Source organism: Podarcis melisellensis (genome assembly GCF_964234715.1).
Source record: "Podarcis melisellensis genome assembly, chromosome: 5".
NCBI classification, from domain to species: domain Eukaryota; kingdom Metazoa; phylum Chordata; class Lepidosauria; order Squamata; family Lacertidae; genus Podarcis; species Podarcis melisellensis.
The window spans coordinates 1,938,151-1,966,150 of NC_138537.1; the positions used below are offsets into that span (position 1 = coordinate 1,938,151).

General features: G+C 47.4%; 1 protein-coding gene across 2 annotated transcripts in view; it reads left to right on the plus strand.

Moving 5' to 3' along the window:
* The window catches only part of P3H2 (prolyl 3-hydroxylase 2), a 112,173-nt gene that overhangs the window by 35,739 nt on the left and 48,434 nt on the right, over positions 1-28,000 (plus strand). The window contains exon 1 of one of the 2 annotated variants that reach the window (XM_081910879.1): positions 2,599-3,019. The exons of the other annotated variant lie outside the window; for it this stretch is intronic. Coding sequence (XP_081767005.1) covers positions 2,999-3,019 — 21 coding nt within the window. The 5' untranslated portion in view covers positions 2,599-2,998. Of the gene's footprint in view, positions 1-2,598; positions 3,020-28,000 lie in introns of those variants that run through there. 2 annotated transcript variants of the gene reach the window in all.

Here is a 28,000-nt window from a genome sequence, read left to right on the forward strand (position 1 = left end):
GTCCAGCATCCTATTCTCACAGTGGCCAAGATGATACCCCAAAGCAAAACCAGCAAGAAGGATTCAAGCACAAGAGCCCACACTCCCTTCATGTCATTCTGGACTCACAGCTGTCCATGGAGGTGCCGGTCAATTCTGTGTCCAGGGCGGCTGTTTACCAGCTTCATCTGGTACGCAGGCTGAGACCCTACCTGCCCGCGGACTGTCTCGCCAGAGTGGTGCATGCTCTGGTTATCTCCCGCTTGGACTACTGCAATGCGCTCTAAGTGAGGCTACCTTTGAAGGTGACCTGGAAACTACAACTAATCCAGAATGCGGCAGCTAGACTGGTGACTGGGAGCGGCCACCAGTCTAGCTGCCGCATTCTGGATTAGTTCCGAGGGCCTTCTGGTGGTTCCCTCATTGCGAGAAATGAGGTTGCAGGGAACCAGGCAGAAGGTCTTCTCGGTGGTGGCGCCTGCCCTGTGGAATGCCCTCCCAGCAGATGTCAAGGCAATAAACAACTATTTTACTTTTAAAAGACACCTGAAGGCGGCCCTGTTTAGGGAAGTTTTTAATGTCTGATGCTGTATTGTATTTGGTTGGAAGCCGCTCAGAGTGGCTGGGGAGACCCAGTCAGATGGGCGGGGTATAAATAAATTATTATTATTATTATTATTATTATTATTATTATTATTATTATTTGGTTTTCAGCATGTAGTATTCAGAAGCATTGCTGTCTCCCACTATGGAAGCAGAGCAGAGCTATCCTGGCTTGGAGCCATCGAAAGCCCTCTCCTCCTCCATGAATTTGTCCTGTCCTCTTTTAAAGCCATCCAGGTTGGTGGCTGTCACTGCCTCCTGTGGCAGAGCATTCCATAGTTTAACTGTGTTCTGTGTTAAGAAGGACTTTCTTTAATCTTTTGTGACTCTCCCAGCACATTGTTTTAGGAAGTGAGAATGTGAAACCTGCTTCTTTCAGTCTGAAATGCCTCTTTGCACCTGCCCTGCAAATGGCAGACAAGAGGCTTCGAAGGCTCCTGCACTTCACCCCACGGATCTTCACTGGGTCCTTTAAGGAGCAGGGAGATTGGCCAAGGAAGGATCACTTGTGGAGGAGCTTGGAGGAGCTCGCTTTGTTGCCAAGCCACAGAGGAAGCCAGTCTCAATTCAGAGGCACTGCTGGTGTGATTTATTTATTTAGATACCCGAAGCCGTTACAAAGCAATATACATGCAACCAAAATAAAACACGTTGCACAGCTGAAAGAATTGATAAAGTGAGGCATGCTGTCAAATAGGAATTTACTGCACTGAAGAATTTAACTTCGCTTCCCCACAAACGTTTCTCCTTAAAACTGCTGCTTGAAAGGCAAAACAGGCCACTTTTGCAGAAATGGCATGGGGCCTGTTCCCTGGTAGTAGTAGTAGTAGTAGTAGTAGTAATAATAATAATAATAATAATAAGGTGAGAGATTTAAATCTTTGAGCGAGGCTGCTCTTAAGTCCTCATAAACAGCACAAACAAAAGTCAGTAGTAGGGCAAATATTCAGGTGCATGAAAACAGACCCTGACAGAGTCTCTCTCTGGGCAGAATCTGGCATTGCGACCTTCAACTATAGCAGAGTGCATAGTCTGGATTCGCAGAGCTGGAGACACTTTTCCCCACTGAACATTTGTCATGCTGGTTACTGGTCCCATCACCTCCTGGCAAATAGAAGGGGAAGAAATGGAGGCAGTGAGAGATTTTACTTTCCTGGGCTCCATGATCACTGCAGATGGTGACAGCAGCCGTGAAATTAAAAGATGCCTGCTTCTTGGGAGAAAAGCAATGACAAACCTGGACAGCATCTTAAAAAGCAGAGATATCACCTTGCCAATAAAGGTCTGTATAGTTAAATCTATGGTTTTCCCAGTAGTGATGTATGGGAGAGAGAGCTGGACCATCAAGAAGGCTGATCACCAAAGAATTGGTGCTTTTGAATTCTGGTGCTGGAGGAGAGTCCTGAGAGTCCCATGGACTGCAAGAAGATCAAACCTCTCCATTCTGAAGGAAATCAGCCCTGAGTGCTCACTGGAAGGACAGATCCTGAAGCTGAGGCTCCAAGACTTTGGCCACCTCATGAGAAGAGAAGACTCCCTGGAAAAGACCCTGATGTTGGGAAAGATGGAGGGCGCAAGGAGAAGGGGACGACAGAGGATGAGATGGTTGGACAGTGTTGTCAAAGCTACCAGCATGAGTTTCACCAAACTGCGGGAGGCAGTGGAAGACAGGAGAGCTGCATTTGGACAGGCAGGCAGAAGTGTGATCAGTACAAAAACCATGTTTGAAGATACGAGATTTCATACAGCAAGACACCATCTCAAAGTTTGACAACCTCAGAATGCTCCCCAAAAGTCTATAAACATCAGTAACTTGTCATGTTTCCTGATTCAGAGATGGAATCGCTTTATTACAACATCGATGATGAAGCGTTCCCCGTTCTTTGGATTCCACTGGAAATCCGCCAAATGCAAGGACTCAGCCTGAGAGTCAGATCATGTCGCCACAGAGTTGGTAGCAGACTCTGCAATGGCAAAGGCAGGTTCCAGCGGCTGTAAAACAGAGATGGAGAGAAAGGAGATTCCAGAATGTGGATGCCTTCTGCCAGATCCCCAGGCCCACAGATGGCGCGAGATGGAAGCCACAGCATGGAGGACAGGGAGGCAGAAAGAAAGTTTCCGACCGTGGATTAATCTAGACATCGTGACATCACCGAGCCTGGGCTGGCTAGATGGCAGGGGGGCCAGCATTTCCAAAGACTGACGGTAGCTGCGGTGGAAAACGGGAGATTGTGTCAGGTCTCGCCAAGTTCGCTGCGGTGTCTAATACAAGAGGAAAGATCGTTCCTGGGGAAACTCTTGTTCTTTTGAGGGAGCTCCCATCCTTTGGAAATGCGACTTCTTTTATTTACTCAATGAAAATCCCAGGACGGCCACGGAGGCTGCTCTTGAATGGCTGGGCCTTTGCCAAAGCCCAATGAAGTCAGTGGAAAAAAGTGTGAGTGTTTTAGAACTTGATCTGTTCCCCCTACAGCCTGGTTTCCTCGCTTGCCAGCTTCCAGATGGGGTAATTGGTCCTTCTGTCTCCATACTTTCACTCTTCGCTTCCAAACATAAACACAGCTTCGCTGGGCAGCCGCACGACACCATTCCCCCTTCCCATGTACCTGGGAGAGCTTTTGCTGATAGCAGCAATTTTCCCTGCACTGGGAGTTTTTTTGCTCTTTAAATGCCTGGTGGGCCGCAGTTGTTGTGGCCTGCTGGCCTCCCCCCAAGTTGGGGTCTGGTTTCTTTTTGGAAGAGAAAATGCAGGAGACTTGCACTCTTGATGGCTAATAGCTACAATGGCTATGTTATATGTTAGTGATGGAGGTGATGTTGTTGTTGTTGAGTCGTTTAGTTGTGTCCGCCTCTTCGTGACCCCCTGGACCAGAGCACGCCAGGCACTCCTGTCTTCCACTGCCTCCCGCAATTTGGTCAAAATCATGCTGGTAGCTTCGAGAACACTGTCCAACCATCTCGTCCTCTGTCGTCCCCTTCTCCTTGGGCCCTCCATCTTTCCCAACATCAGGGTCTTTTCCAGGGAGTCTTCTCTTCTCATGAGGTGGCCAAAGTCTTGGAGCCTCAGCTTCAGGATCTGTCCTTCCAGTGAGCACTCAGGGCTGATTTCCTTCAGAATGGAGAGGTTTGATCTTCTTGCAGTCTATGGGACTCTCAAGAGTCTCCTCCAGCACCAGAATTCAAAAGCATCAATGTTTCAGCGATCAGCCTTCTTTATAGTCCAGCTCTCACTTCCATACATCACTACTGGGAAAACCATGGCTTTGACTATACGGACCTTTGTTGGCAAGGTGACGTCTCTGCTTTTTAAAATGCTGTCTAGGTTTGTCATTGCTTTTCTCCCAAGAAGCAGGCGTCTTTTAATTTCATGACTTCTGTCACCATCTGCAGTAGTGACAGCAGTCACAAAATTAAAAGATGGAGGCGATATTTTCCTCCAGCTTCTATCACACTGGACTCAAGGACATCCATTGTAGCTGAATGTTGGAAGACTGGCCAGAATGAAAGGCAGGAAGGTATTGGACTCTCCTTTGTGGGAGGTCTGTCAACAGATGTAGGGTAGCCAACCTGGCAGGGAACTTTTAGCTGTGATTCCTGCATTGAAGGGGCTGGGACTAGGTGACCCTCGTGATCTCTTCCAGCTCTACGATTCTATGAGTTTATGGGTTTATATATATAAAAATGATAATGATGATGATGATGATGATGATGATGATGATGATGATAATAATAATAATAATTTATTATTTATACTCCACCCATCTGACTGGGTTTCCCCAGCCACTCTGGGCTACTCCAATCAAATATTAAAAACAATACAGCATCAGACATTAAAAACATCCCTAAACAGGGCCACCTACAGTTGTCTTTTCAAAGTAAAATAGTTGTTTATTTCCTTGACATCTGACGGGAGAGTGTTCCACAGGGTGGGTGCCACTACCGAGAAGGCCCTCTGCCTGGTTCCCTGTAACCTCACTTCTCACAGGGAGGGAACCGCCAGAAGGCACTTGGTGCTGGACCTCAGTGTCCGGGCCTAATGATGGGGGTGGAGACGCTACCTCAGGGATACAGGACTGAGGCCGTTTAGGGCTTTCAAGATCAGCCTCAACACTTTGAATTGTGCTTGTAAATTTACTGGGAGCCAATGTAGGTCTTTCAAGACCAGTGTTATGTGGTCCTGGCGGCCGCCCCCAGTCACCAGTCTGGCTGCTGCATTCCTGGATTAGTTGCAGTTTCCATGTCACCTTCAAAGGCAGCCCCACATGTAGATATTTATTGGAGTTTTTAATAAAAGAAATACAATAATAATAAACAGCGTTACTTTGTTTTTGCAAAATTTCGTAACATCTTTAGACTTCCTCACATCCCCCGCTCCCACTTACATCATTAATAAGTTTTTGTCAAGCAAATTATCATCTTATTTTCAAATTTATAACCACTTGTTTAAATACAATAAAATAATTCTCCTACAAATTTTGTTTCTCTTAATCTCTCTTATCATCAAATTCTGATCCATTTTAGTGATGGCCAAGCATCCTTCTTAACATTCCACTAAGTCACAATGTTTCTGTAGATAAATCTTGAATTTCTTCCAATCTTCTTCGGTCCTTTCTTCTCCCAGGTCTCGGATTCTGCCAGTCATCTCCGCCAGTTGCATAAAGGCAGCCCCACATGAACTCAGTCTCACAGGAAGCAATGATGTCCAGCAACTTAGATGGCTTTAAGAGCGGATTGGGCAAGTTCCCCACAAGCATCTGCTTGACCCCTGGGAGAACAGGATCTTGACTAGATGGGCCATTGGCCTGATCCAGTAGGCTATTTCTTATTCTCTTATCTTTAGCCATGAATTCCATATGTCGCTCCCTGCAGTAGACACAAAGAAAATCTTTGCTGCTTGATAATTGCTTTTAGTCTCTACTGGAACTTGGAAAGGGGAATTGTCTCTCTCCTGGACTTTAGCCACTTTCCTGTTAATACCTCACCTAAATCATTTGCATCATGTAAATCTTCCAAGGCCCTAGGTTGATGAAAAACAGACCCGAAGCTGTCGCAGTCCATACATCTGGATTGGGGTAGATGTCCTGGGAAATATGGGTTCCTTTGAATATTTGAGCTGGAACACTCTGGAACACTCTGTGTCTCCCTTTTGGCTCTGAGCTGGGTGACCCCTGTTGTTGGTCTTTCTCTCCCTTCAGCCCCAAGAGGTGGAAGGGGGAGACCCCCCAGTGGGGCGTGGTCGCCGCAATTAATTTCAAGCCGTGTGGTAATTAATTACAAGGCTGTTTATATGTCAGGATGCCTTGTTTATATCCCTGGGTTCTTCGATGTGAGCGGCCCTGCCAAGTCGCAAAACCTCAGCCAAGACCGTTCGTCTTGTGACACTGAGCAGATGTGAGGGGACATTTTAAACAAAATTCATTACATAGTTTGTTTTGCCTATTGAATGGACTTTGGGGGCCAGTCCCCTTTTCTCCCCCCACCTTTTCCCATTTCTGAAGAGCTGCATGGTCAGCTCAGTACTCAAGATTTTGGGATTCCCCTAGATGTGGACAGAGGGGCTGTTTTGCATGGTGTGGAATGACTGGAATTCAAGGGACATGGCTGGAATTCAAAGGACCCTGTGCATATTTACTCAAAAGTAAGCCCCACCACGTGCAGTGGAGAAGAGCACTGTATTGCCAAACTCTGGAAGACCTTTAGTCTTAATTATTTGGTGGCTAATATTCAAGGGTGGCGCTGTGGTCTAAACCACTGAGCCTAGGGCTTGCCGATCAGAAGGTCGGCGGTTCGAATCCCCGTGACGGGGTGAGCTCCCGTTGCTCAGTCCCTGCTCCTGCCAACCTAGCAGTTTGAAAGTACACCAGTGCAAGTAGATAGATAGGTACCACTCCGGCGGGAAGGCAAATGGCATTTCTGTGCGCTGCTCTGGTTTCGCCAGAAGCGGCTCAGTCATGCTGGCCACATGACCCAGAAGCTGTACGCCGGCTCCCTTAGCCAATAAAGCGAGATGAGCGCCGCAACCCCAGAGTCGGCCACGACTGGACCTAATGGTCAGGGGTCCCTTTACCTTTATTCAAGGGTTTGGCAAATGGCCCATCTTGAAAAAAATATCTCATAAGCTAAAAGGATCCACAGTATCTAACTTGTGGACAGCCAATGAATAGCATCTGGTTGGCCACTGTGAGAACAGGATGGTGGAATGGATGGAGCACTGGCCTCATCCTGCAGGCTCTTGTAGGGTTCTTATGAAGCCACCAAGACTGGGATTCTCATGGATTTTGGGGGAAATCATTCCTTTTACCTTGAAAAATATACATATTTCCACATGGAATTTCTTTAAAAGCAATAAGAGTAAATCCTCACCCCACCTCTGAAAATTTCATGAATTTTTATCTCCCCATTCTGCTTTTAAAAGTACATTGACAATAACTGATTGACAATAGCAAAGATCAAACAAAATGCAGAAGCCCCCCCCCCCTCAAGTCTCTTGGCACATCAATGCTTTAAATGTCTGCAAGGAGAGTCTTTTATCAGAATGGGAGTGGCCCAAACCCTTCCAGTAATTTCAGCTGCTCAGGTTTGGAATTCCAATATTTCTGGCCTCCTGGGTCCCTGGAATGCAGATCCCTTTGGGGTCTTTAAAAGCCCTCTTGCAGAAGAGTCCCCTCTGCCTCTATAATTTTGTATGCTAACCACGCATAATCTTGGATTCTGCAACATGTTGGAATCTTCTATCCAGCTTGGCCCTCAATCCACTTCTCATTAAAGAGCTTTGCTAATGAGCCCATAATAGGTAAAGGTAAAGGGGGCCCTGACCATTAGGTCCAGTCATGGCCGACTCTGGGGTTGTGGCACTCATCTCGCTTTATTGGCCGAGGGAGCCGGCGTACAGCTTCCGGATCATGTGGCCAGCATGACTAAGCCGCTTCTGGTGAACCAGAGCAGCGCACAGAAACACCGTTTACCTTCCTGCTGGAGCAGTACCTATTTATCTACTTGCACTTTGACATGCTTTCGAACTACTGGGTGGGCAGGAGCAGGGGTCGAACAATGGGAGCTCACCCCGTCATGGGGATTTGAACCGCCGACCTTCTGATTGGCAAGTCCGAGGCCCTGTGGTTTAACCCACAGCACCACCCGCATAATAAATAAATATTAATAATTGTTCAGGGCTGACCTCGGCAGGGTGGCAAGTCTTGGACTCAGGCCATAGAGAAGGGAGGTTTTTGACCTTTGCCCAGGCTTGGACTTTGGGTGAAAGATGGACTTTTGGGCACCAATCAATCAATCCATCATTTTATTTGTGTAGGGGAGGGAGATCTTGTAGGTAAACTGGCTTGACAGTGCCTGGTTAATCCTGGCGGGAGGCATTGCCCGCAAATTATTCCAGGACATTGCCCACTCACACAATGCCTCTGTTGAGCTTGTGTCGAAAAACCGTCAGTGCAGGGCAATGAGTTGTGGAATGTGTGTCTGGGTTCCTTGGAAGTATAGCTGAGGTCAGAGTAATCTGGTTTAGATTGGGAAAAGGGCAGCTAGTCTTCTCAGGCCCCTGCTTTCTTCAAGGAGAAGAGTGATTGGAGGCCAGGCAGGGGTGGCTGACCGCGGGGGTTCGGGATCAAGAATTGTGCCTATTTTTCCAGCTGGAAAAATGCAATTAATGTTGTCTCCTCCTCTCACAGCTGCAGGGCAGCCAATTCCTGGGTCAGATTCATGGCCCTGTAGATGACGCCTCTCTTCAGCTTCTTTCTGGCAAGGAAGTGCGTACTTTCGGAGGAGGGAAAAGAATCCCCCCCATTTTTATTTTTATTGTTTTCACGTAATCATGCATGTAGAAATAGTCAACATTCAACAATGCCCCCCAACAGAAGCACAGGAAGACTTTTCAGTTTAGAGAAAAGGAGACTGAGGGGCAACATGATGGGAGTTTATAAAAATTATGCCTGGCCCAAGTGGATAGAGAGAAGGTTTTCTCCTTCTCCCCTAACGTTAGAACTTGTGGACATCCCAGGAAGCTGAAGGACAGATAGAAGAAACTGCGGAGGCAGAACTGGTAACTGTTAGCAGAAAATAGGGGCATCACTTTTGATGGCCCAATTCCCCAAGTTCGTTTCCGGTCAGAGATTAATGAGCTGAGGCAGAAATCCAGGGAAAGCAAGGCTGATTTTTATTATCTGTTGTAACACAGTCCCGCCCCTTTGTCAGGAGGTGAAGGACCCAAAACAAAGGAACACAACTTCTCTTAAAAGGTTGCATTTTGGCATGGGCGAGGGCATTCCTTTCTGCCAGGTCACCTGGGATAAGTGTCAGGGTTACATCAAATACTAGGTGGGGTCAGGCAGACTGAGGTGTCCCATTCCTGAATATGAGCATGTTTTCACACAGTTCCAGACAGAGTTTACACGAAGCATGGACACTGGAAATAGGGTTTTGTGGGGTAGTCAGCAGGTTCACAGAGATGCTCAGCAGGATCCGGAGATTTCTTTTATGTACCCAAGCAAACAGGGCAAACTTCTAGGGTGATTAAGACAATAGTGTTAATAGTGCAGATTCTGGGAGAGGAACTTCTTCAGGCGCTTCCCTGATGGGCACCCTGCCCACGTGACCCTGGGCTTCAGGGATTATGGAAGACCCCAAGCTTCCCAAGTTATGGAAAAATCTAGGTGCAAGGCTGCTCAGTCACCCAGATCGTCAGGCAGAGCCCGCGGGTCCCTGCAGAATAAAGGAAGGAGTCAATCCACCAACCGGAGCAAATAGCTGAAGATCAAAGTTTATTGCACAACAGGTTCAAAGAGGAATTTTGAACCCCAAGGATGGGGTGACAAGGACTTTTAAAAGTTTCTATCTTATCCCAGCATACAGTTCGTGGAGCAACATCACTACATCATTGCTACATCAGAAAAGGGGAAGGTTATACATGATTAACATAGGAGGAATGTTTTGGGGAAACAGGTGGATACAGGATATGGATTGGAAAGTACATTCTAAGCACCTACTTTGTTGTTGTTTAGTCGTTTAGTCGTGTCCGCCTCTTCGTGACCCCCTGGACCAGACCACTCCAGGCACTCCTGTCTTCCACAGTTGGGTCAAACTCATGTTCATAGCTTCGAGAACACTGTCCCACCATCTCGTCCTCCGTCATCCCCTTCTCCTTGTGCCCTCCATCTTTCCCAACATCAGGGTCTTTTCCAGGGAGTCTTCTCTTCTCAGGAGGTGGCCAAAGTCTTGGAGCCTCAGCTTCAGGATCTGTCCTTCCAGTGAGCACTCAGGGCTGATTTCCTTCAGAATGGAGAGGTTAGATCTTCTTGCAGTCCATGGGACTCTCAAGAGTCTCCTCCAGCACCAGAATTCAAAAGCATCAATTCTTTGGCAATCAGCCTTCTTTATGGTCCAGCTCTCACTTCCATACATCACTACTGGGAAAACCAGAGCTTTTACTATACGGACCTTTGTTGGCAAGGTGATGTTTCTGCACCTACTACAAAGGGACAATAGAACTTTGGTTTGCATAGTCTGACACCTGGGCAAGTCTGGAGGAGTGCCTTTGCCTTTGTCACCTATGAGTACTGTTATGTACTGAGTTAAATAGGATCCAAACTGCAGCAGTCTGATTGGTCCTAGAACAATAGGATTCAGAATGCAGCAGTCTGATTGGTCCTAGAACAATGCAGCAGTGTGATTGGTTGGCAGGAACTACCCAATCAAGCTCCTGATAGAAGTGAATCCACAACCTGATTGGCTTACAGTAGAATTCCGAAATTATCCAATCATGTGCAGCCCATTGTGTAAATAATGTATATAAAGCAGATACTTTGAGGGGACTTTCATTCATTCCTCCTCACCACTATGAGCTGAATAAAGAGCATGACTTCACTTTGCGACTCTGAGTATATTTCAAGTACCTTCCTGTGAGCATGTGACCTCCCGCTTGAGGGATTATGGCGGGGACCGAGTGGTTTCCAAGTCCTTGGCCAATGAAGCAAATTGGCGTTGGAATGAAGGAAACTGGCAAAGGAGTTGATTTTATATGATTTTTAAAGCTAGGTAACTTCCCTGAGCTGTCAAGTCAAAAGGAGACATTTATGCATAACATGTGTAACATTTAACAACTTTAAAGATGTAGCCCCCCCCCCCGTAATTTCCATAACACCCACAATGCAAGATAGCATGACACACACTACAGGCTCAAGAATCATACTTTTACAAGCAACCTTATACATAGTTCCACAGAGAAAGCCAGGTTTTCCTTGTTTTAACAGAGTGAAAGTAGCTGTCTTAAATGTTGAAGAAAGGTCACAGCATGGGGGTGCTTTGAGATGACATAAGGAGACACTTGTTTCATGTGCATCCTGGAGACATGTGGCAGAGCACACAGCAAATATACAATGGTACCTCAGGTTAAGTACTTAATTCGTTCCAGAGGTCTGTTCTTAACCTGAAACTGTTCTTAACCTGAAGCACCACTTTAGCTAATGGGGCCTCCCGCAGCCGCCGCGCCGTCGGAGCATGATTTCTGTTCTCAACCTGAAGCAAAGTTCTTAACCTGAAGCACTATTTCTGGGTTAGTGGAGTCTTTAACCTGAAGCGTGTGTAACCTGAAGCGTATGTAACCCGAGGTACCACTGTATAGAGAAGGGGGAAGGAGGGTACGCAATGGGCATTTTCTTTGGCAATACTAGTAGACATCGATAGACCTCTCCTCTGATTGGAGACAGCTTATTCTGAGTCAGGCCATGGGCCCTATCCAGCACAGTCCCCCTTACTCTGATGGGTAGCAAGTCAGGAGACCGAATCTTTTTCCAAACCCTGCCCTGCTTCCTACAAAATAACCCCCCTCTCTCTCCCACACCTCCCACGGTGCAGAAACGGACGTGCAAAACTGCCTCTCTGGGGCGCAGAAAGGGAAAGGTCCAGGGATCTCTGGATCCTGCTCAAAGCCAGTCAGCTCCTGTGCCCCTGTGCAGTTTGCATCTAATTAGTCTGCAAATTATCTGTGTCCATCAGGCTGACTCCTTTTAATTGGCCCTGGCAAACAGCTGATAGAGCCAGGCCTGGCGGACAAAGGGACTGCCTTGTTAAGAGCTCTTTGTGCCTCTGAAAAAGGACTCTGGTTCGCCCAGGCTCCTGGGAACAGGGAGTGCAGAGCGGGGGCGGCGAGGGGGGGGGGAGGTTGAGTTCACAAGCCTGAGCCGCATGACTCATTCCCAGTCTCTGCCAAAGTAGTAGTGCTGGATCAAGGAAGGGAAAGGAAGGCTTAAATTAGAAATGGGGGGAGCGTGGTGGAGGGTGGAGAAACTGGGCCTCCTCCTCTCACTTGAGCTGTTGGGAACTTCTGCTCTCAAGCAAGGAGAAGCCCAACATCTGCGAGGGTGCAGGACGTGGTATCGCTGCCCTTTGTGGATGCAGCTGGGGGGAAGGTTCATAAGCATATAGTGTGGTAGAGGTGGAAAGTGTGCTGGGCCCAGGGGTAACCTGTGAAACATGGTCCAGGATCAGTCCAGAATCCAAAGGTTCCACTGGAGTCAGTCTGACAGGGCCAAGGCAGGACACGAGGCAGGAAACCAGGCAAGAACAGGCGCAGGATCTCAGGCAGGATCGGGCATACAGCAATGTTGCTCCCGCAACCTGGGGCAGGGTCCGACAGCCTTTTATCTTTGTCAGGGTAGCGTCCGGTCCTGATCCCCCAGCGACTAGCCTCCCTGTTTCGCCCGAAGGTGAGCACTCTTCCTGCGAGTTCTCAGGTCTCTCCTTCTCTCAGACCTGAATCTCTGCAGCTCAGGAGACGTTGGTGGGTGACTAGACCCAGAGGCCGCCTCAGCCTCCCCTGACCCAACCGGTAGTGGAGCAGCTGTGAGTGATGGCCCAGCTGGAGGCAACGAGGTCATCCCCGCATCTGGAGCCAGGGCAGGCTCAGGCCCCTGACTCGGCTCAGCTGGTGCTTGTTGCAGGGGAACCTGTGCAGACTGGGACTCTTCTGGATCAGGCCCCAGACTTGGTTCAGATGGTGCCTGAGGCAAAGGATCCGGTGTAGACCGAGTCTCCTCTAGTTCCGAATCTGAGCCTGAGTCGTAGGCCATCACAGAAAGGACCTCCAAGGGTAATCTATTCCAACCCCCTGCAATGCAGGAATCTCAACTAAAGCATCCCCAACAGGTGGCCACCCAAACTCTGTTTAAGAACCTCCAGTGAAGACAGTCCACCACCTTCCGAGGTCATAGAACTGTAGAGTTGGAAGGGACCCCAAGGATCATCTAGTCTAACCCCCTGCAAAGCAGCAATCTCAGCTGAAGAATCTCTGACAGATGGCCGTCCAAGCTCTCCTTTAAAATCTCCAATGGAGGAGAGTCCCAGAGAGTCTTTTGCACTGTTGAATGGCTCTATATTGAGTTGGAGTTGACGTACTTGTCGTTTGAATCCTTTGATTTGGATCCTTCCCTCCAGGGTAGCAGAAAGCAAGATTCCTCCATCTTCAGATATTTATTTGAAGAGTATGTTGAGGACTCTGGTGCATCAAAGGGAATGCATGGGTGGTAGCAGCACAGGCAAGTGATTACCGTAATTCACTCAAAAGTTTTTGCCAGGCCTTCTCAGCTCTTGCCAAGCTCACCATCAACACGAGGAAGAGTCAAACTTTCATACAAGAACTCCAGGGTTTGTTGGTCTTTAATATAGGATTTCAACTCTTACAAAGTTTATCTTGTTGTTATTGTTGTTTAGTTGTTTAGTCGTGTCTGCCTCTTCGTGACCCCCTGGACCAGAGCACGCCAGGCACTCCTGTCTTCCACTGCCTCCCGCAGTTTGGTCAAACTCATGCTGGTAGCTTCCAGAACACTGTCCAACCATCTCGTCCTCTGTCGTCCCCTTCTCCTTGTGCCCTCCATCTTTCCCAACATCAGGGTCTTTTCCAGGGAGTCTTCTCTTCTCATGAGGTGGCCAAAGTCTTGGAGCCTCAGCTTCAGGATCTGTCCTTCCAGTGAGCACTCAGGGCTGATTTCCTTCAGAATGGAGAGGTTTGATCTTTTGCAGTCCATGGGACTCTCAAGAGTCTCCTCCAGCACCAGAATTCAAAAGAATCAATTATTTGGCTATCAGCCAAATAATTATGGTCCAGCTCTCACTTTCATACATCACTACTGGGAAAACCAGTATACAGACTTTAACTATATGGACCTTTGTCAGCAAGGTGATGTCTCTGCTTTTTAAGATGCTGTCTAGGTTTGTTGTCGCTTTTCTCCCAAGAAACAGGCGTCTTTTAATTTTGTGGCTGCTGTCACCATCTGCAGTGATGATGGAGCCCAAAAAAGTAAAATATTGCCTCCATTTCCCCCCCTTCCATTTGCCAGGAGGTGATGGGACCAGTGGCCGTGATCTTTGTTTTTTTTGATGCTGAGCTTCAGGCCATTTTTTTTGCACTCTCCTCTTTCACTATGCCTGAAGATTGAGGCATTTTGTGTGTGTGTGTTTTGCAGAATCCCCAGAGAGTCTTTGTAGGCTCACTGCTCCAATGCAATTGCAAAGTGGAAGGAGACAGGGCAGGAAATGGAAGACAACTGAGGTCAGGAGCCCTGAATACAGTCCAATATCACGTAATGTGTACAAGGGGGAACCAGCTGAGTGGAGCCAAGGTCATTATTAGGGAGTGGGTGAAATGCAAACCGGTAGAGAAGATAGTCTGGGGATCACATGGCCACAAAAGATATAGGCTTCCTCTGGAAAACAGCGATTGCTATGGCAAAGTTCTTGCTAACTACAGGCAGGCCTAGAGGACCAAACCTGCTGGCTCCTTCGACAGGCTGTTGTTCTCCAGGTGCAGCAGAAAAGGATCATGGAAAGTGGTCTAGTGTCCACCTCCCAGCCAGCAGGAATCCTGCTACTGCCCCCTGCCGCCTCTGGAGATGAAGACAGAGACCATCCCAGCCTCTTACTGGAGCCCTATGAGAATTACGAGGAAGGGGCACAGTTGACTATAGAGTATTCAAACTACTGTCTAAAAAAGGGCAGTTCCTGCCCCCCCATCCAATTCAGGGCCTGATACGGCACTTTGGAGTGGCCCCACTCTGACCTGGGTTGACTCAAGGCAGACTCAACCAGGACCTCAGTCCTTGACCAATTTGAGGTCAGAAGGGTAGGGAATAAATAAACCCATACAGGATAATGGGCTGAATCTCTTCCTCCGCTTCTCCTGACCACCAGACTGCTCCCCTCTTTCAAAAGTCCTGGATTGTTCCGGTGGATCTGATCTGACTTGGGGCAATCCAGGACTGCCCCCACCTGCTCTAGCCAAATCCCCAACCAACCCAAATTGTCCCAGTTTGGTTTAGAATCCAGGATTCAGTCGGAGCCGAGGCAAAGCCCTGCTATAAATGCTGAGCGTCGCTGGGAGCTGTGTTTTGAAAAATTCTACAGACACGGAGCAACAGGGGCTCTGAAAAGGAGACATGATAGCACTTCCTTCTGGCTGCAGGGATCGGCTGTCATGACAGGTGCCAATGAGTTGGCTGAGTGTGGGGGGGACTCCCTGGGGGGGGCAGCATAAAGCATGCCTGCCTTTTGCCTTACAGGCATCCCATTGTCCCAGGGATGGGCTCAAATTTCAAAGTCTTGGAAAAGGTCAGCGTTGCTCAAGGCACAGCAGCCTCGTTGCAATATTCTCTTCTTCTCTTCATCCTCCCACAGCGTTTCGCTAGGATTTGTGGATTTCCCCTTTTGCCAAGACCCTGTGGATGTCATGTATGGCCTTGGCCCTCTGCCGTGGAAACTGCTCTCCCTGGAGAGCCATAAAGATGTCTGTAAGGCATCACCAAAACAGCAGGTGAAGCACCACAGTTGCCAAGCAGGGACCAGAGACCACCGGAGGCGCTTTCAGTTTGCTTTTGAGCAGCTGGTTCCTTGTCTGTTTCACAGAACAATCCTGGAAATGTAATGCCGGGCGTCTAGGAGGAATCGACTCTTGACCCCAATGGTGTCAATATTTGGACCGTAATAAACTGATAGGGAAGCCAGGATGCTCTCCAAGTCAGATAATTGATAGCAGGTTAGAGAGATGATCTCACAGTTGCCTCTTCTGCAATTCATCAAGGCGTTGCGTCAGGTTTGATTGAGCGTGTTTTGGTTGAAGATTCCAACTTTGGTCTTCAAAAACTTGGGGCCAGTCGTGTGCAAATGGTACCTGGGCCCAATCCAGTGTGGAAATTGATAGGTCTTTGTGGAGCAAACTGCCACACTGATGAAGACACTAGCCAGTAGCATTCAGGCTATTGGTCTGCGCATGTATTGGAACAATTGTGCTCCACCTTTTGTAGTGCATCTCAGGGTGACCCTAAGGCATCTCCTTGAAACAGGAGATGCAACAGCCAAAATGAGGACAGACATTTGCATGGAAACGGCATGTGCTCATACCGTCATATTGCAAATTTAGAAATTGCCTGGATTTCAGTTTCTCAGGCAAGGCAATTTGTTCCACGTCCAAAATGCTCCAAATACATTCTTCAGTCCGTCTCTTTCAGACGCAGGTCATCCCAAAGGAATCTGGAGTTAATTTGCCCCCAAATTAATTTCCTCACACAGATGCATCCCGTTCAAAACCCAGAGTCCTCGTCCTGTTGCTAATGAATGTTATGAAACATTTCATTTTTTTTTATTTTTTTAGAAATGGAAAGAAAAAATTGTGGGAAAACTTAATATTTGGAAATTTCCACCCCACATGTTGCAGAAAAAGGGGAGGATGACAGACGTCAGTCTGCCTCAGACTACCCAGGGTGGCCCTCGCCAAAGTGGAATGAGAACTCCTGGGACCTTCTAGGCTCAAGTGCACCAAGGGAGATAAGGGAGATGTCTGCCTGGGAGAGCAGGGCTGCTTGCCTTCCCCACAAGGCCCCCAACTTGTATGGTTTTAAGAGAGGATTGGGCAAATTCCTGGGGGATATGACTGGCAAGAGCTAATAGCCATGATGGCTATGTTAAGAACATCAGGAGAGCCTACTGGATCTGACCAATGTTCTCTCTAGCCCAGCATCCTGTTCTCTCAGTGGACACCCAGATACCCAAAGGGAAACCCACAAGCAAGACCTGAGCGCAAGAGTAACTCTCCCCTCCAGTGGTTTCCAGCAATTGGGATTCAAAGGCACTGCTGCTTCCATGAACACAATCTGAACAGTGAGTCCATAAGTGACTGTGAAGGCCAATTCTCCACACGTCCTTCCACAGTGGAGACATAGGTTTCCAGGCGGGAGTTGATCATGGTTAGGGTTTGCCAAGTGTGCCTTCCTCTTAGCACGTTTCTCCCTTTCATCCTGAGTTTGAGCGTCTTCAGAATCCATGACCAGGGCCGGATTTAGGTTTGATGAGGCCTTAAGCTACTGAAGGTAATGGTGCCCATTAGGTCCAGCTGCCCTTTGTCAACAACAAATTGTCACTGTTTTTTTGTGTTGAATATATGCTCTATGGTCATTTATGGACCTCATAGGTATCTAAAGCCATTTGCACATAACAAAAGATGTATTTTATCAAAGTAATTGTTGAACTGAAATACAATCAAGAAGTATATGAATAGTGATTTTTTTGGGGGGGGCAGAGAGTGGGACCCTAAACTGTAGCTCATTTAGCTTATACGTAAATCCAGCACTGTCTATGACTATTCTCGCAGGCCAGTGTTTCCCAGTTGTCGGTGTTTATACTACATTTCTTTTAGATTTGCCTTGGGCCAACGTTGCTGTGACAGTATTTGTTTTCCCCTCTGCTCAGAATTACTAGCTCTGCGTTCCCTCCTGCTTTTTCTTCTGGTGGGATGAGGTCATGGACATTTATAGGAGCAGCTTTCTCTCATTAGCCCCTCTCGAGCCAAGCTGGCTAGCCCCTTCTTTGTCCTGAGCCACCAGAACAGCTGGGACAAGCCAAGGAAGGTTTCCTGGTGTCGTCATTCCTGGCTTCGGGACATGAGACACACATTTGAGGGCCTGGGCATCAGGCGCAGTCAAGACTAGTTGGCGAAAGAGCTAAATCTTGGATGCAAACCAAAGCAATTCAGTTGGGCAATGGATCCACATCCACTGAGAGGCTGGGATCATGTTCTTTGGTCCTAAATCTTCCAGTATTCAGCTTCATTAGATGTTCCCCAGTTCTAGTGATAAGAAGAAAAACTTTCCTCTGTCCACTTTCTCAACGCCAAGCATAATTTTATAAATGTCTATCTTGTCACCGCTTCCCCTTCTTTTCTCTCAACTGAAAAGACTCAAATGTTGCCGCCTTTCTTTCCAAGGAAGTCGCTCTACGCCCTCCATCACTTTTTTGCCTTTTTCTGAACCTTTCCAACCCAACAATGTCCTTTTTGTGGGAATGTTCCGGGAGGCAGGAGAGGATATATTATTTAATAATATCCTTCCTAACTTGCGCTAGCAAGTTCTATAACTTAGCAGAGTTTTACATTCCCCTTTTAATCGCACACTGGGTAGCTGGTTGCAGGCTTGTGTAAGTCTCTCACTATTAGGTTCCTGGTAAGTTCCCTTAGATCCCTCTTAAAAGAACAAACATGCCACAATCTTGTGTAAAGTGTATAAAAAAGTTTACTCACTTCATCAGTTCACAGTTGGATCCCTGAAGGCAGACTTAGTTACAAAGTATATACATGCGGATCTATCCTATGGGTAGGCAAACTAAGGCCCAGGGGCCGGATCCAGCCCAATCACCTTCTAAATCTGGCCTGCAGACGGTCCAGGAATCAGCGTGTTTTTACATGTGTAGAATGTGTCCTTTTATTTAAAATGCATTTCTGGGGTTTTTTTGGGGGGGCTGCCTGGTCTTTTTGCATGAGCAGAATGTGTGCTTTTATTTAAAATGCATCTCTGGGTTATTTATGGAGCATAGGAATTTGTTCATTTTCTTTTTTCAAAATATAGTCCAGCCCCCCACAAGGTCTGAGGGACAGTGGACCGGCCCCCTGCTGAGAAAGTTTTCTGACCCCTGATCAATCCCATATGGGGGAATAATCCCAGTGTCCTCTGTTGGCTGAAAGCTAACAGCATTTCTAGCTAAAAAAGCTGTTCCAATGACAGAGGAAACCAAAGAGAGAGAGAGTGTGGCAGCCTGTTTTGTCCTTTTGTTACCTGGACAGGTAAGGTCACGCCCACCTCTAGTCACATGCAAAGGAAGTATGTCCCAGCCAGGAGGAAACAGGAAGTTGTCGACTGGCTGGACCAAACATCCACCTGCATGTCCACTCTAGGAAAACAAGGAATGTTGTACTTGACTGCTACTTATGTATCACATCCCACACTGTTTGAGGCAAGGCGACCAGAACTGTACACAGGATTCCAAATGCACTCACACAATAGGTCTGTGTAAAGGCATTATGATACCAGCAGGGTTACTTTCAATTCCTTTCCTAATAATCCTTACCATGGAGTTTGCCTTTCCTCCCCACTGCTGCAGACTGGATCAAAGTCTTCATTGAGCTAGCCTTTTATGACCCCCCAGGTCTCATTTCTGGGCAGTCGCTGCCATTTCAGACCGCGTGAGTGTACATGTGAAATTTAGATTTCTTTAATTTCTGCATCACTTTGCACTTGTTTACAGCGAACTGTTGGGCATAGGCATCCTGAGAAAGATAAATGACTTTTCTTCCTGGAAGGCGCTCTGAATATGTGTTTTGCATTACGCCCAAGAATGAGCATAACATGTTTTTTGACTGTGTATCTGGATTTAAGGGGCTCTTTAACAGACTGCAAAGGAGTCGACTCTGGGCATTTGGTGCTCTTTTTGGAAAGTTCAGCAGGGGACGTCATCGTTTTTAGCGGGGAAAAGAAATAATCTTGAGCAATGGCCACTTTGTTGCTGGTGAGGAGAGGAGAAATCTGGTTCAGTTTACATTATGCACCTTTAGATGCCAGAAAAAAACATTCCTATTCAGCCAGGTCTTGAGACGATTAACATCCTATACCCTTTAAAATGTGTATGTGGTAAGGGGTTGGGGAGGGGGTTATTCTTTTTGTTTGTTCTTGTTTTTGTTTTTATTATGTATTTTGTGTCTTTTATCTTGTACTTTTATGTTGTGAACCGCCTGAGATCTATGGATGAAGAGCAGTGGTTAATAATAATAATAATAATAATAATAATAATATCTTCATGGGAATGTACCCCTGATCTCATTTCCTAAAACAATGCACAAACCGAAATGTATCTGTATTTCAAAATCTGCACTTCTGCAGGTGCCATTCTCCAGCCAAAATGTGTATGCAGAAATGCATATATTAGGGGAAAGTTTACCAACCCAGAAGTGACTTTAAAAATGGCAAAAACAGCCCTGAATGAGCCCAGAAAGGGCCAAAGGCATGAAAACGGTACCTTGCTGAGAGAAGCAACTCTTGCCCATCAGAGCAAGAAGGCCGTTCACTCATGGAGGAATCTAGTGGCTCTCATGGAATCATAGTTGGAAGGGATCCCAAAGGTCTTCTAGTCCAGCACCCAGCCTTGCAGGAATCCCTGAAAAATCCTTGACAGAGACAACCTCTGCTTTGAAGCCTCCAACGAAGGAGAATCCGCCACCTTCTGAACAGTTCTCACTGTCGGAAAGTTCTTCCATCCCAATCTTCGTCGTTTCTGTTATGTACTGAGTTGAATAGGATCCAAAATGCAGCCGTCTGATTGGTCCTAGAACAATAGGATCCAGAATGCAGCCATCTGATTGGTCCTAGAACAATAGGATCCAGTATGCAGCCATCTGATTGGTCCTAGAACAATAGGATCCAGAATGCAGCCATCTGATTGGTCCTAGAACAATAGGATCCAGAATGCAGCAGTCTGATTGGTCCTAGAACAATAGGATCCAGAATGCAGCCATCTGATTGGTCCCAGAACAATAGGATTCAGAATGCAGCAGTTTGATTGGTCCTAGAACAATAGGATCCAGAATGCAGCCATCTGATTGGTCCCAGAACAATAGGATTCAGAATGCAGCAGTCTGATTGGTCTGCAAGAGCCACCCAATTCAACTCCAGGTGGAGGTGAATCAGCAACCTGATTGGTCTACAGGAGAATCCTGAAATTAGCCAATCATGTGGGGCCCATTGTGTAAATAATGTATATAAAGCAGACATTTCGGGGGAACTTCCATTCCTCCTCACCACTATGAGCTGAATAAAGAGCATGAAATTCACACTCCGAGTACCATATTTTTTGGTCTATAAGACTCACTTTTTCCCTCCTAAAAAGTAAGCGGAAATGTGTGTGTGACTTATGGGGCAAATGCAGGCTGCGCAGCTATCCCAGAAGCCAGAACAGCAAGAGGGATTGCTGCTTTCACTGCGCAGCGTTCCTTCTTGCTCTTCTGGCTTCTGAGATTCAGAATATTTTTTTTTTCTTGTTTTCCTCCTCCAAAAACTAGGTGCGTCTTGTGGTCTGGTGCATCTTATAGAGTGAAAAATACAGTATATTTCAGTTTCCATGACAGCTTTTTCTCTCTATAGGAAGCTCTGTTTAGGGCCAGGGAAAAAGCCAGCCCTCCTGGCCCCCTTGGGGCCCCGAACAAAGTCAGGCCCTTGTCAGGCAGGAAGTGCAGATGTCGGAAACCAGGGCTGCTGGCCGGCATTCAAAGGGAGGCAACGACATCACCAGACATGACCCGACACGACTTCTCCCTTTATGGAGCATTTCCGCATCTCCACAAACAGCTCTTTGCCGGAGGAGGAAGGCTTGCCTGTCAAAGGAGCCCTCGGGCGTGGACAGGCAAGGCAACAAAGGACCATTTATTTGAGCCATGCTGGAGCCCTTGGAAAGGAGATGGATGGAGGAGGAATTCTGGCGAGGTCAGCAGAGAGGGGGGAGGCCCTGGAAACTGCAATGCCAAAGCCACCATGAATTAGCCTTAATCCTGGGCGGGCACCACTGCTTCCATCGTTCATCGATGGAGAGAGTTCCATCGTTCAACTCTGTGCTGCGTGAAGAAATGTTTTCTGTCCTGAATCTTCGGCTTCATTGGGCGTCCACAAGTTCTCAGGTTGTGAGAGAGGGAGGAAAACTTCACTATCCACTTTTCCCAATGCCATGTTTAATTTTATAAACTCCTATGATCATAAGAAGGGACTCGGGTGGTGCTGTCGGTTAAACCACAGAGCCTAGGGCTTGCCGATCAGAAGGTCGGCGGTTCGAATCCCCGCGACGGGGTGAGCTCCCGTTGCTCGGTCCCTGCCCCTGCCAACCTAGCAGTTTGAAAGCCCGTCAAAGTGCAAGTAGATAAATAGGTACCACTCCGGCGGGAAGGTAAACGGCGTTTCCATGCGCTGCTCTGGTTCACCAGAAGCAGCGTAGTCATGCTGGCCACATGACCCGGAAGCTGTCTGCGGACAAACGCCCGCTCCCTCGGCCTATAGGGCGAGATGAACGCGCAACCCCAGAGTCGGTCACGACTGGACCTAATGGTCAGGGGTCTGTTTACCTTTACCTTTATGATCATAAGAACATAAGAACACCCTTCCATCAGATGTCAATGAGATGAGTTACAATCTTTAGGAGGCAGTCCTGGATAGGGAAGTTGTTAATGTTCAATATTGTATTATGTTTCCATATATGCTGGAAGCCACCCAGAGTTTCTGGACAACACAGTCCAGATGGGCTGGGTACAAATAATAAAAATATTATTATTATTATTATTATTATTATTATTATTATTATTATTAATCAGACCAATGTCCAATCTAGTCCAGCATCCCATTCTTTCAGTGGCCACCCAGATGCTCTGGTTGGAAACCCGTACACAGCATCCAAACACAAGAACACTAGGACCCACATACCTACAGGACCACCTCTCCTGGTATGCCCCACGGAGGACCTTAAGGTCCACAAATGACAACACTTTTGAGGTTCCAAGTTGCAAGGTGGTTAGATCGGTCTCAACCAATCTCAACCTTTTCAGTACTGGCCCCGACTTGGTGGAACGCTCTGTCACAAGAGACTAAGGCCCTGCGGGACTTGACATCTTTCTGCAGGGCCTGCAAGACAGAGCTGTTCCACCTGGCCTTTGGTTTGGACTCAGTCTGACCCTTATGCTGCCCTCCCCTTATGGTCTTGATTTATAGGTTACTTTTAAAATGAGGCTGCAATTTAAATTGCATTTTAACCTGTATTTTAAATTGGTCCCCCCATTATGTTTTTATTGTAATTTTACTGGTGTTAGCCACCCTGAGCCCCACTCTGGTTGGGGAGGACAGGGTATAAATTAAATTTATTATTATTATTATTATTATTTTCTGGGAGCAAGTTTCATCATTTGCCTATGATCCACAATAAGAATTCCTTTTTAAAATATGCTCAGAATCTTCTAGCATTCAGCTTTATTGGCTGCCAATGGGTTCTAGTGTTGTGAAAGAGGGAGAATAAAATATTCTCTGTCTGCTTTCTCCAGGCCGTACATAGTTTGTAATCTTCTGTGAGCTTTCAGCATCCGCTCGGAGAGCCAGGAACAAGAAACCGAAATCCTAATTCAGAACCTGCTGAGCCCCCCAGGGCTAGAACTCCTATTGAGCATCCTTCGGGCTGTAGGAGACATGGGGCTGGTGGAGGGGGAAGGAGAATGAAATATACTCGGAGTCAAGTGTAGATTTCATGCTCTTTATTCAGCTCATAGTAGCGAGGAATGAATGTTCCCCCACAATATCTGCTTTATATACACCTCTTGGCAGCTTCCGTTGCCAGGGACTCCTCCAGAGCGACCTGGAACGTTAGGTCCTTCTTAGCGTAGAGGCGTCGTTTCAGCTTCTCATCCTTCAGGCCACCGACGAGGCGGTCACGAAGCATGTTCTCCAGCTCTGAGAAGTTGCAGAACCGGGCGGCTTGGCGGAGAGAGGTCACAAACCCAGTTATGGTTTCCCCAGGGGCTTGCCGCTTTGCGTAGAAGGCATTCCGACGAGCCACCACTGAGGGCTGTGGCGAAAAGTGCCCCTTCAGCTGTTCCATTATTGTTTTGTATGGAACAGTAGCGATGTATTCAGGCGCAAGGAGAGCCTGGGTGATTTCAAACATCTCCTCTCTGCAGACACTGAAGAATATCGCCCTCTTTGTGGCATTTTCTTCGTTGGTGACCCCTTTGGCTTCTAGGAGGAAGGTGAAATGGGAGGCGTATGCTTCCTGGTCTCCGGATGCTGGGTTGAATGACAAGAAGCTGCTGTCGGTTGCCATTCTGAGTTCCTTGGGTCCCGGAGCTGAAGCCTGGATACACGGTGCGAGGCAGCGGTGCGGCAGGTGTCAGTGCTGTGTGTGGCGGTCAGCTCAGCGGGATCCCACCTTCGTCGCCAGTAAAACATACTCAGAGTTGAGAGTGGATTTCATGCTCTTTATTCAGCTCATAGTAGCGAGGAATGAATGTTCCTCCACAATATCCCCCAGAATGTCTGCTTTATATACATTGTTTACACAATGGGCTGCACGTGATTGGTTAATTCTGAGATTCTCCTGTAGGCCAATCAGGTTGCGGATTCACTGGAGCTGGATTGGTTGGCTCCTGCGGACCAATCATACTGCCGCATCATTCTAGGACCAATCAGACTGCTGCATTTTGGATCCTATTCAACTCAGTACATAATAGAGAATCTATGAGATGGCATTGCAGGCAAAGGCTGGTTCTGCTGGAGAGAAGGAATAAATGCATTCGTAGGATACTGGGCACCCTTCCAGTTCTGGGCACAAGAAGATTCCACCTGGTGGTGGTGCTGGCATTTCGAGGCACCTTAAGCAAGCTCCATCTTCTCCGACTGGCTCCAGCCAGCTGTTTGCAGAGCTAATTTTGGGCCCCTTTCTGGGCTGCTTTGTGGGAAGTGGGAGGGAGGACAGCTGCCCCTTGGAGGAACATCAAGCAGATGGTTTAGAAGGCCATGCCAAAAAAATAATTTGCTTTCCAGGATCAGACCAAGATGCATTTACAACTCTCCCCTGGTTACAATCCATTGAATTGGGGACTGAACAAATTTGTGGAAGAAAATGCTGTCCGTGGCTGCAGACCCCGATGTTTTTACGTTCTGCCTCCCATGTCAGAGGCAATAAATGCCTCTGAATGGCGGCTGCTGAGAATCCCAGGTGGGGCGAGTGCAGATTCTGGCTGCTTTGCTTTCCACGCAGGAAGGAGGATTAATCATTTATTTCTGTATGAGATTGCTCGGCCACTAGAAGGGTGGGTTGCAACAATGGGATATAGAAAGGATAATAACAGAGTAGTAAAGGTAAAGGGACCTTTGGCCAATAGGTCCAGTTGCGGAAAATGCTATTCATTGGCTGTCCACAGGTTAGATACTGCGGATCCTTTTAGCTTATGAGATGTTTTTTTGACAAGATGGGCCATTCGCCAAACCCTTGAATAAAGGTAAAGGTAAAGACCCCTGACCTTTAGGTCCAGTTGTGGCTGACTCTGGGGTTGCGGCGCTCATCTTGCTTTACTGGCCGAGGGAGCCGGTGTACAGCTTCCGGGTCATGTGGCCAGCATGACTAAGCCGCTTCTGGCGAACCAGAGCAGCGCACGGAAACGGCGTTTACCTTCCCGCAAGAGCGGTACCTATTTATCTACTTGCACTTTGACGTGCTTTCAAACTGCTAGGTTGGCAGGGACTGAGCAACGGGAGCTCACCCCATCGTGGGGATTCGAACCGCTGACCTTCTGATCGGCAAGTCTGAGGAGGGATATAGATTGCTACAAACCAGGATGGCTCTGCTCTGCCTTCAGAGTCAGAGGCAGCAATGCTTCTGAATCCCAGTTGCTGGAAACCAGAGGAGGAGAGTTGATCGGCAAGCCCTAGGCTCTGTGGTTTAACCCATTTCCAGTGAAACAAAAACCTTGCCTTAATTCCCCAGGCAGGGCTCTTCCTATCCCATCATCTTCAGAGACAGTGTCCTTCAGAGCATCAGGTGCTGGGAACAAAGAACAGGTGGAGTGGGTTGATCTGCTTTTGGGGTCTGGATTGTAGAATCATAGAAATGTAGAATCAATTAATTGTAGAGTGGGAAGGGACCCTTAAGGCCATTTAGTCCAGCCCCCCCTGCAATGCAAGAAGCATAGCTAATAGCTGCTCTTGGAAACAGGACAGGGTGGGCCTTTTGGACGGTCCCACAAAACTTTCATTCTTTTCAACCAAACCAAAGGGGTCAGCTACTCACCACCTTTGCTTTCTTTGGCAAAGTTTCCCTCTCCAGGGCAAGAATTCGCCTGCTCTGAATTTTGCAGCCGGGATTCGGCCATATTCCCCGGTCGAGTTGCCCACCTGAATGCACCTCGGCATTCTGAGTTTATAGCAGCGTGGGCACCCGGCAACATCCCATGCCCACACTTGCCTTCCGCACTGTGGCTTTGCAGTGTGGGCTAGCAGAAAACGCATGATTGCACATGGCCGGATGTGAGCCTTCTGAGAAGAGACCACACTACTTGGTAGAATAATTCACTAAATGGGGAGAGATGTTTCCATTGCACCATGTCATCTACAGACTTCTGGATTCTGACAGATCCCTGATTTCCAAAATAACATCTTTTTCCTAGGCTGTTCCTATTTTTTTTCAGATTTGTAGCATGGGGGTAATTGGAGACACATTTTCCCCTAGAGGTTTGTTGCAGGCCATTTCTCAAAATGTCATGGCACAATTTTGGCAGGGGTAGGGTGAGGGCTGTCGTAGTTTGGTGCCTTTCAGAAGAATATTGAAAACCTCAAAAACCATCGCCCCTGCCTCACAAAGAATGCCCATGAAACTGGAAGGGCAGAAGAAAGCACAGCCAGATTAGCTGGAGAATTTTCTCTGCAAGGAAAACAACGAAGAATGAGAACTTTTTCATTTGGGAAAAAAATATTTAAAGGGAGAAGCATGAGAGAGGTTTATAAAACTCCCCAAGGTGTGGAGAAAATGGGCAGAGATAATTTCTTCTGCTACTAGAAGTGTGGGCCACCCTATGAAATTAATTGTCTGCAGATTCTGTGGGAGAATTTCCCCTTGGAGGCTCAAGGTGTTACTACTAGTATACAAGATTACATGGGTGGTGCTGTGGTCTGAACCACTGAGCCTCTTGGGCTTGCAGATCGGAAGGTTGACGGTTCGAATCCCCATGACGAGGTGAGCTCCCAGATCCTGCCAACCTAGCAGTTCAAAAGCATACCAGCGCAAGTAGAGAAATAGGTACCACTATGGCGGGAAGGTAGATGCCATTTCTGTGCACTCTTGTTTCCATTATGTTGTCCTGTTGCACCAGAAGCGGTTTAGTCATGCTGGCCACATGACCCGGAAAGCTGTCTGTGGACAAATGCCGGCTCCCTCGGCCTGAAAGCAAGATAAGCACCACAACCCCATAGTCTCCTTTGACTGGACTTAACTGCCCAGGGGTCCTTTACCTTTTTACCTTTTACTAGTATAGAAAGCTCTTGACAACTTGGGACCAGTTTACCAATGAGATTGCCTTACCCCAAATGTGCCCTCTTGGCTTCGATTGGTGAAATTGGCACAACTACAGGTGTCACAAAATACCCGTTCCGCATTTGTAAGAACTCAGTCATTTAGTGGAACTCTGGAACTCACTGCCACTTGATATAATCATTGGGTCAATGGGAGAGTCAAAATGGCTTCAGGATTGGTCTCCTGTACTATTTCAGACACTTGGTTTATATATTTAGATATGTGTGCATTTATGAATATTTATTCTATATTTGAGACCTTAGAATTCTTATAACATTACTCAGACCTTAAGCCCTGCCAAGGAAAGGTCCCCTGAAACTTTAAGTCCAGCTTCCGCCTCAGGTCTTTTTCTATTTGCTTTATGTTTCATGTGGTCATAGCATTACTGATCAACTGGCCTTTAATCAGCCGGCTCTTCTCTGGGAGGAGAACCTTTGTTTTGTTTGTTTCAAAGATTTGTTTTATTGCAAATAGTGTTACTTGATTGTTTTACGACGCCTGAGATTTCATTGTTTTATTGTAGTGGGCTTGCAATGTCCAGATGGCAGCGGCATTCTGCTTTGGGCTCACGGATTGCGCATCCGTCCAGAAATAGTAAAGTCCTTTCCTTCGAGTTTTCTCCAAATCTCCCGTCTCCATCCCACCCACCCACTCAAACAGATTCTGATTTATCGCAGCAAGCTGAGTGGCATAATTGAATCCAGGCTCTCAGGAAATGAAAGCAGTCTATTTGGTCATCATTACCGAGCGACGGCTGCGGGGAGGAGAAGGAGTGTTTTGGTTCCAGGAGCAGCCTTTGCGGTTTGAGTCCTGGCCAGAATCCTTGCTGATGCCTCTGGCAAATTGCCAGGTCCAACGCCATCCCTTGGAGGTGGGGTGGGACCCCTGCCTGCGATGGATTAGCAGCCCCAGGTGGCAAGGTGGGCTTCCAGGGAAGTGGGTTTGTGCCTCAAGTTATCCTGTGACTTGGAAGGGATGCTTCCAAAATTATCTCCCTGTCCAAATTCCT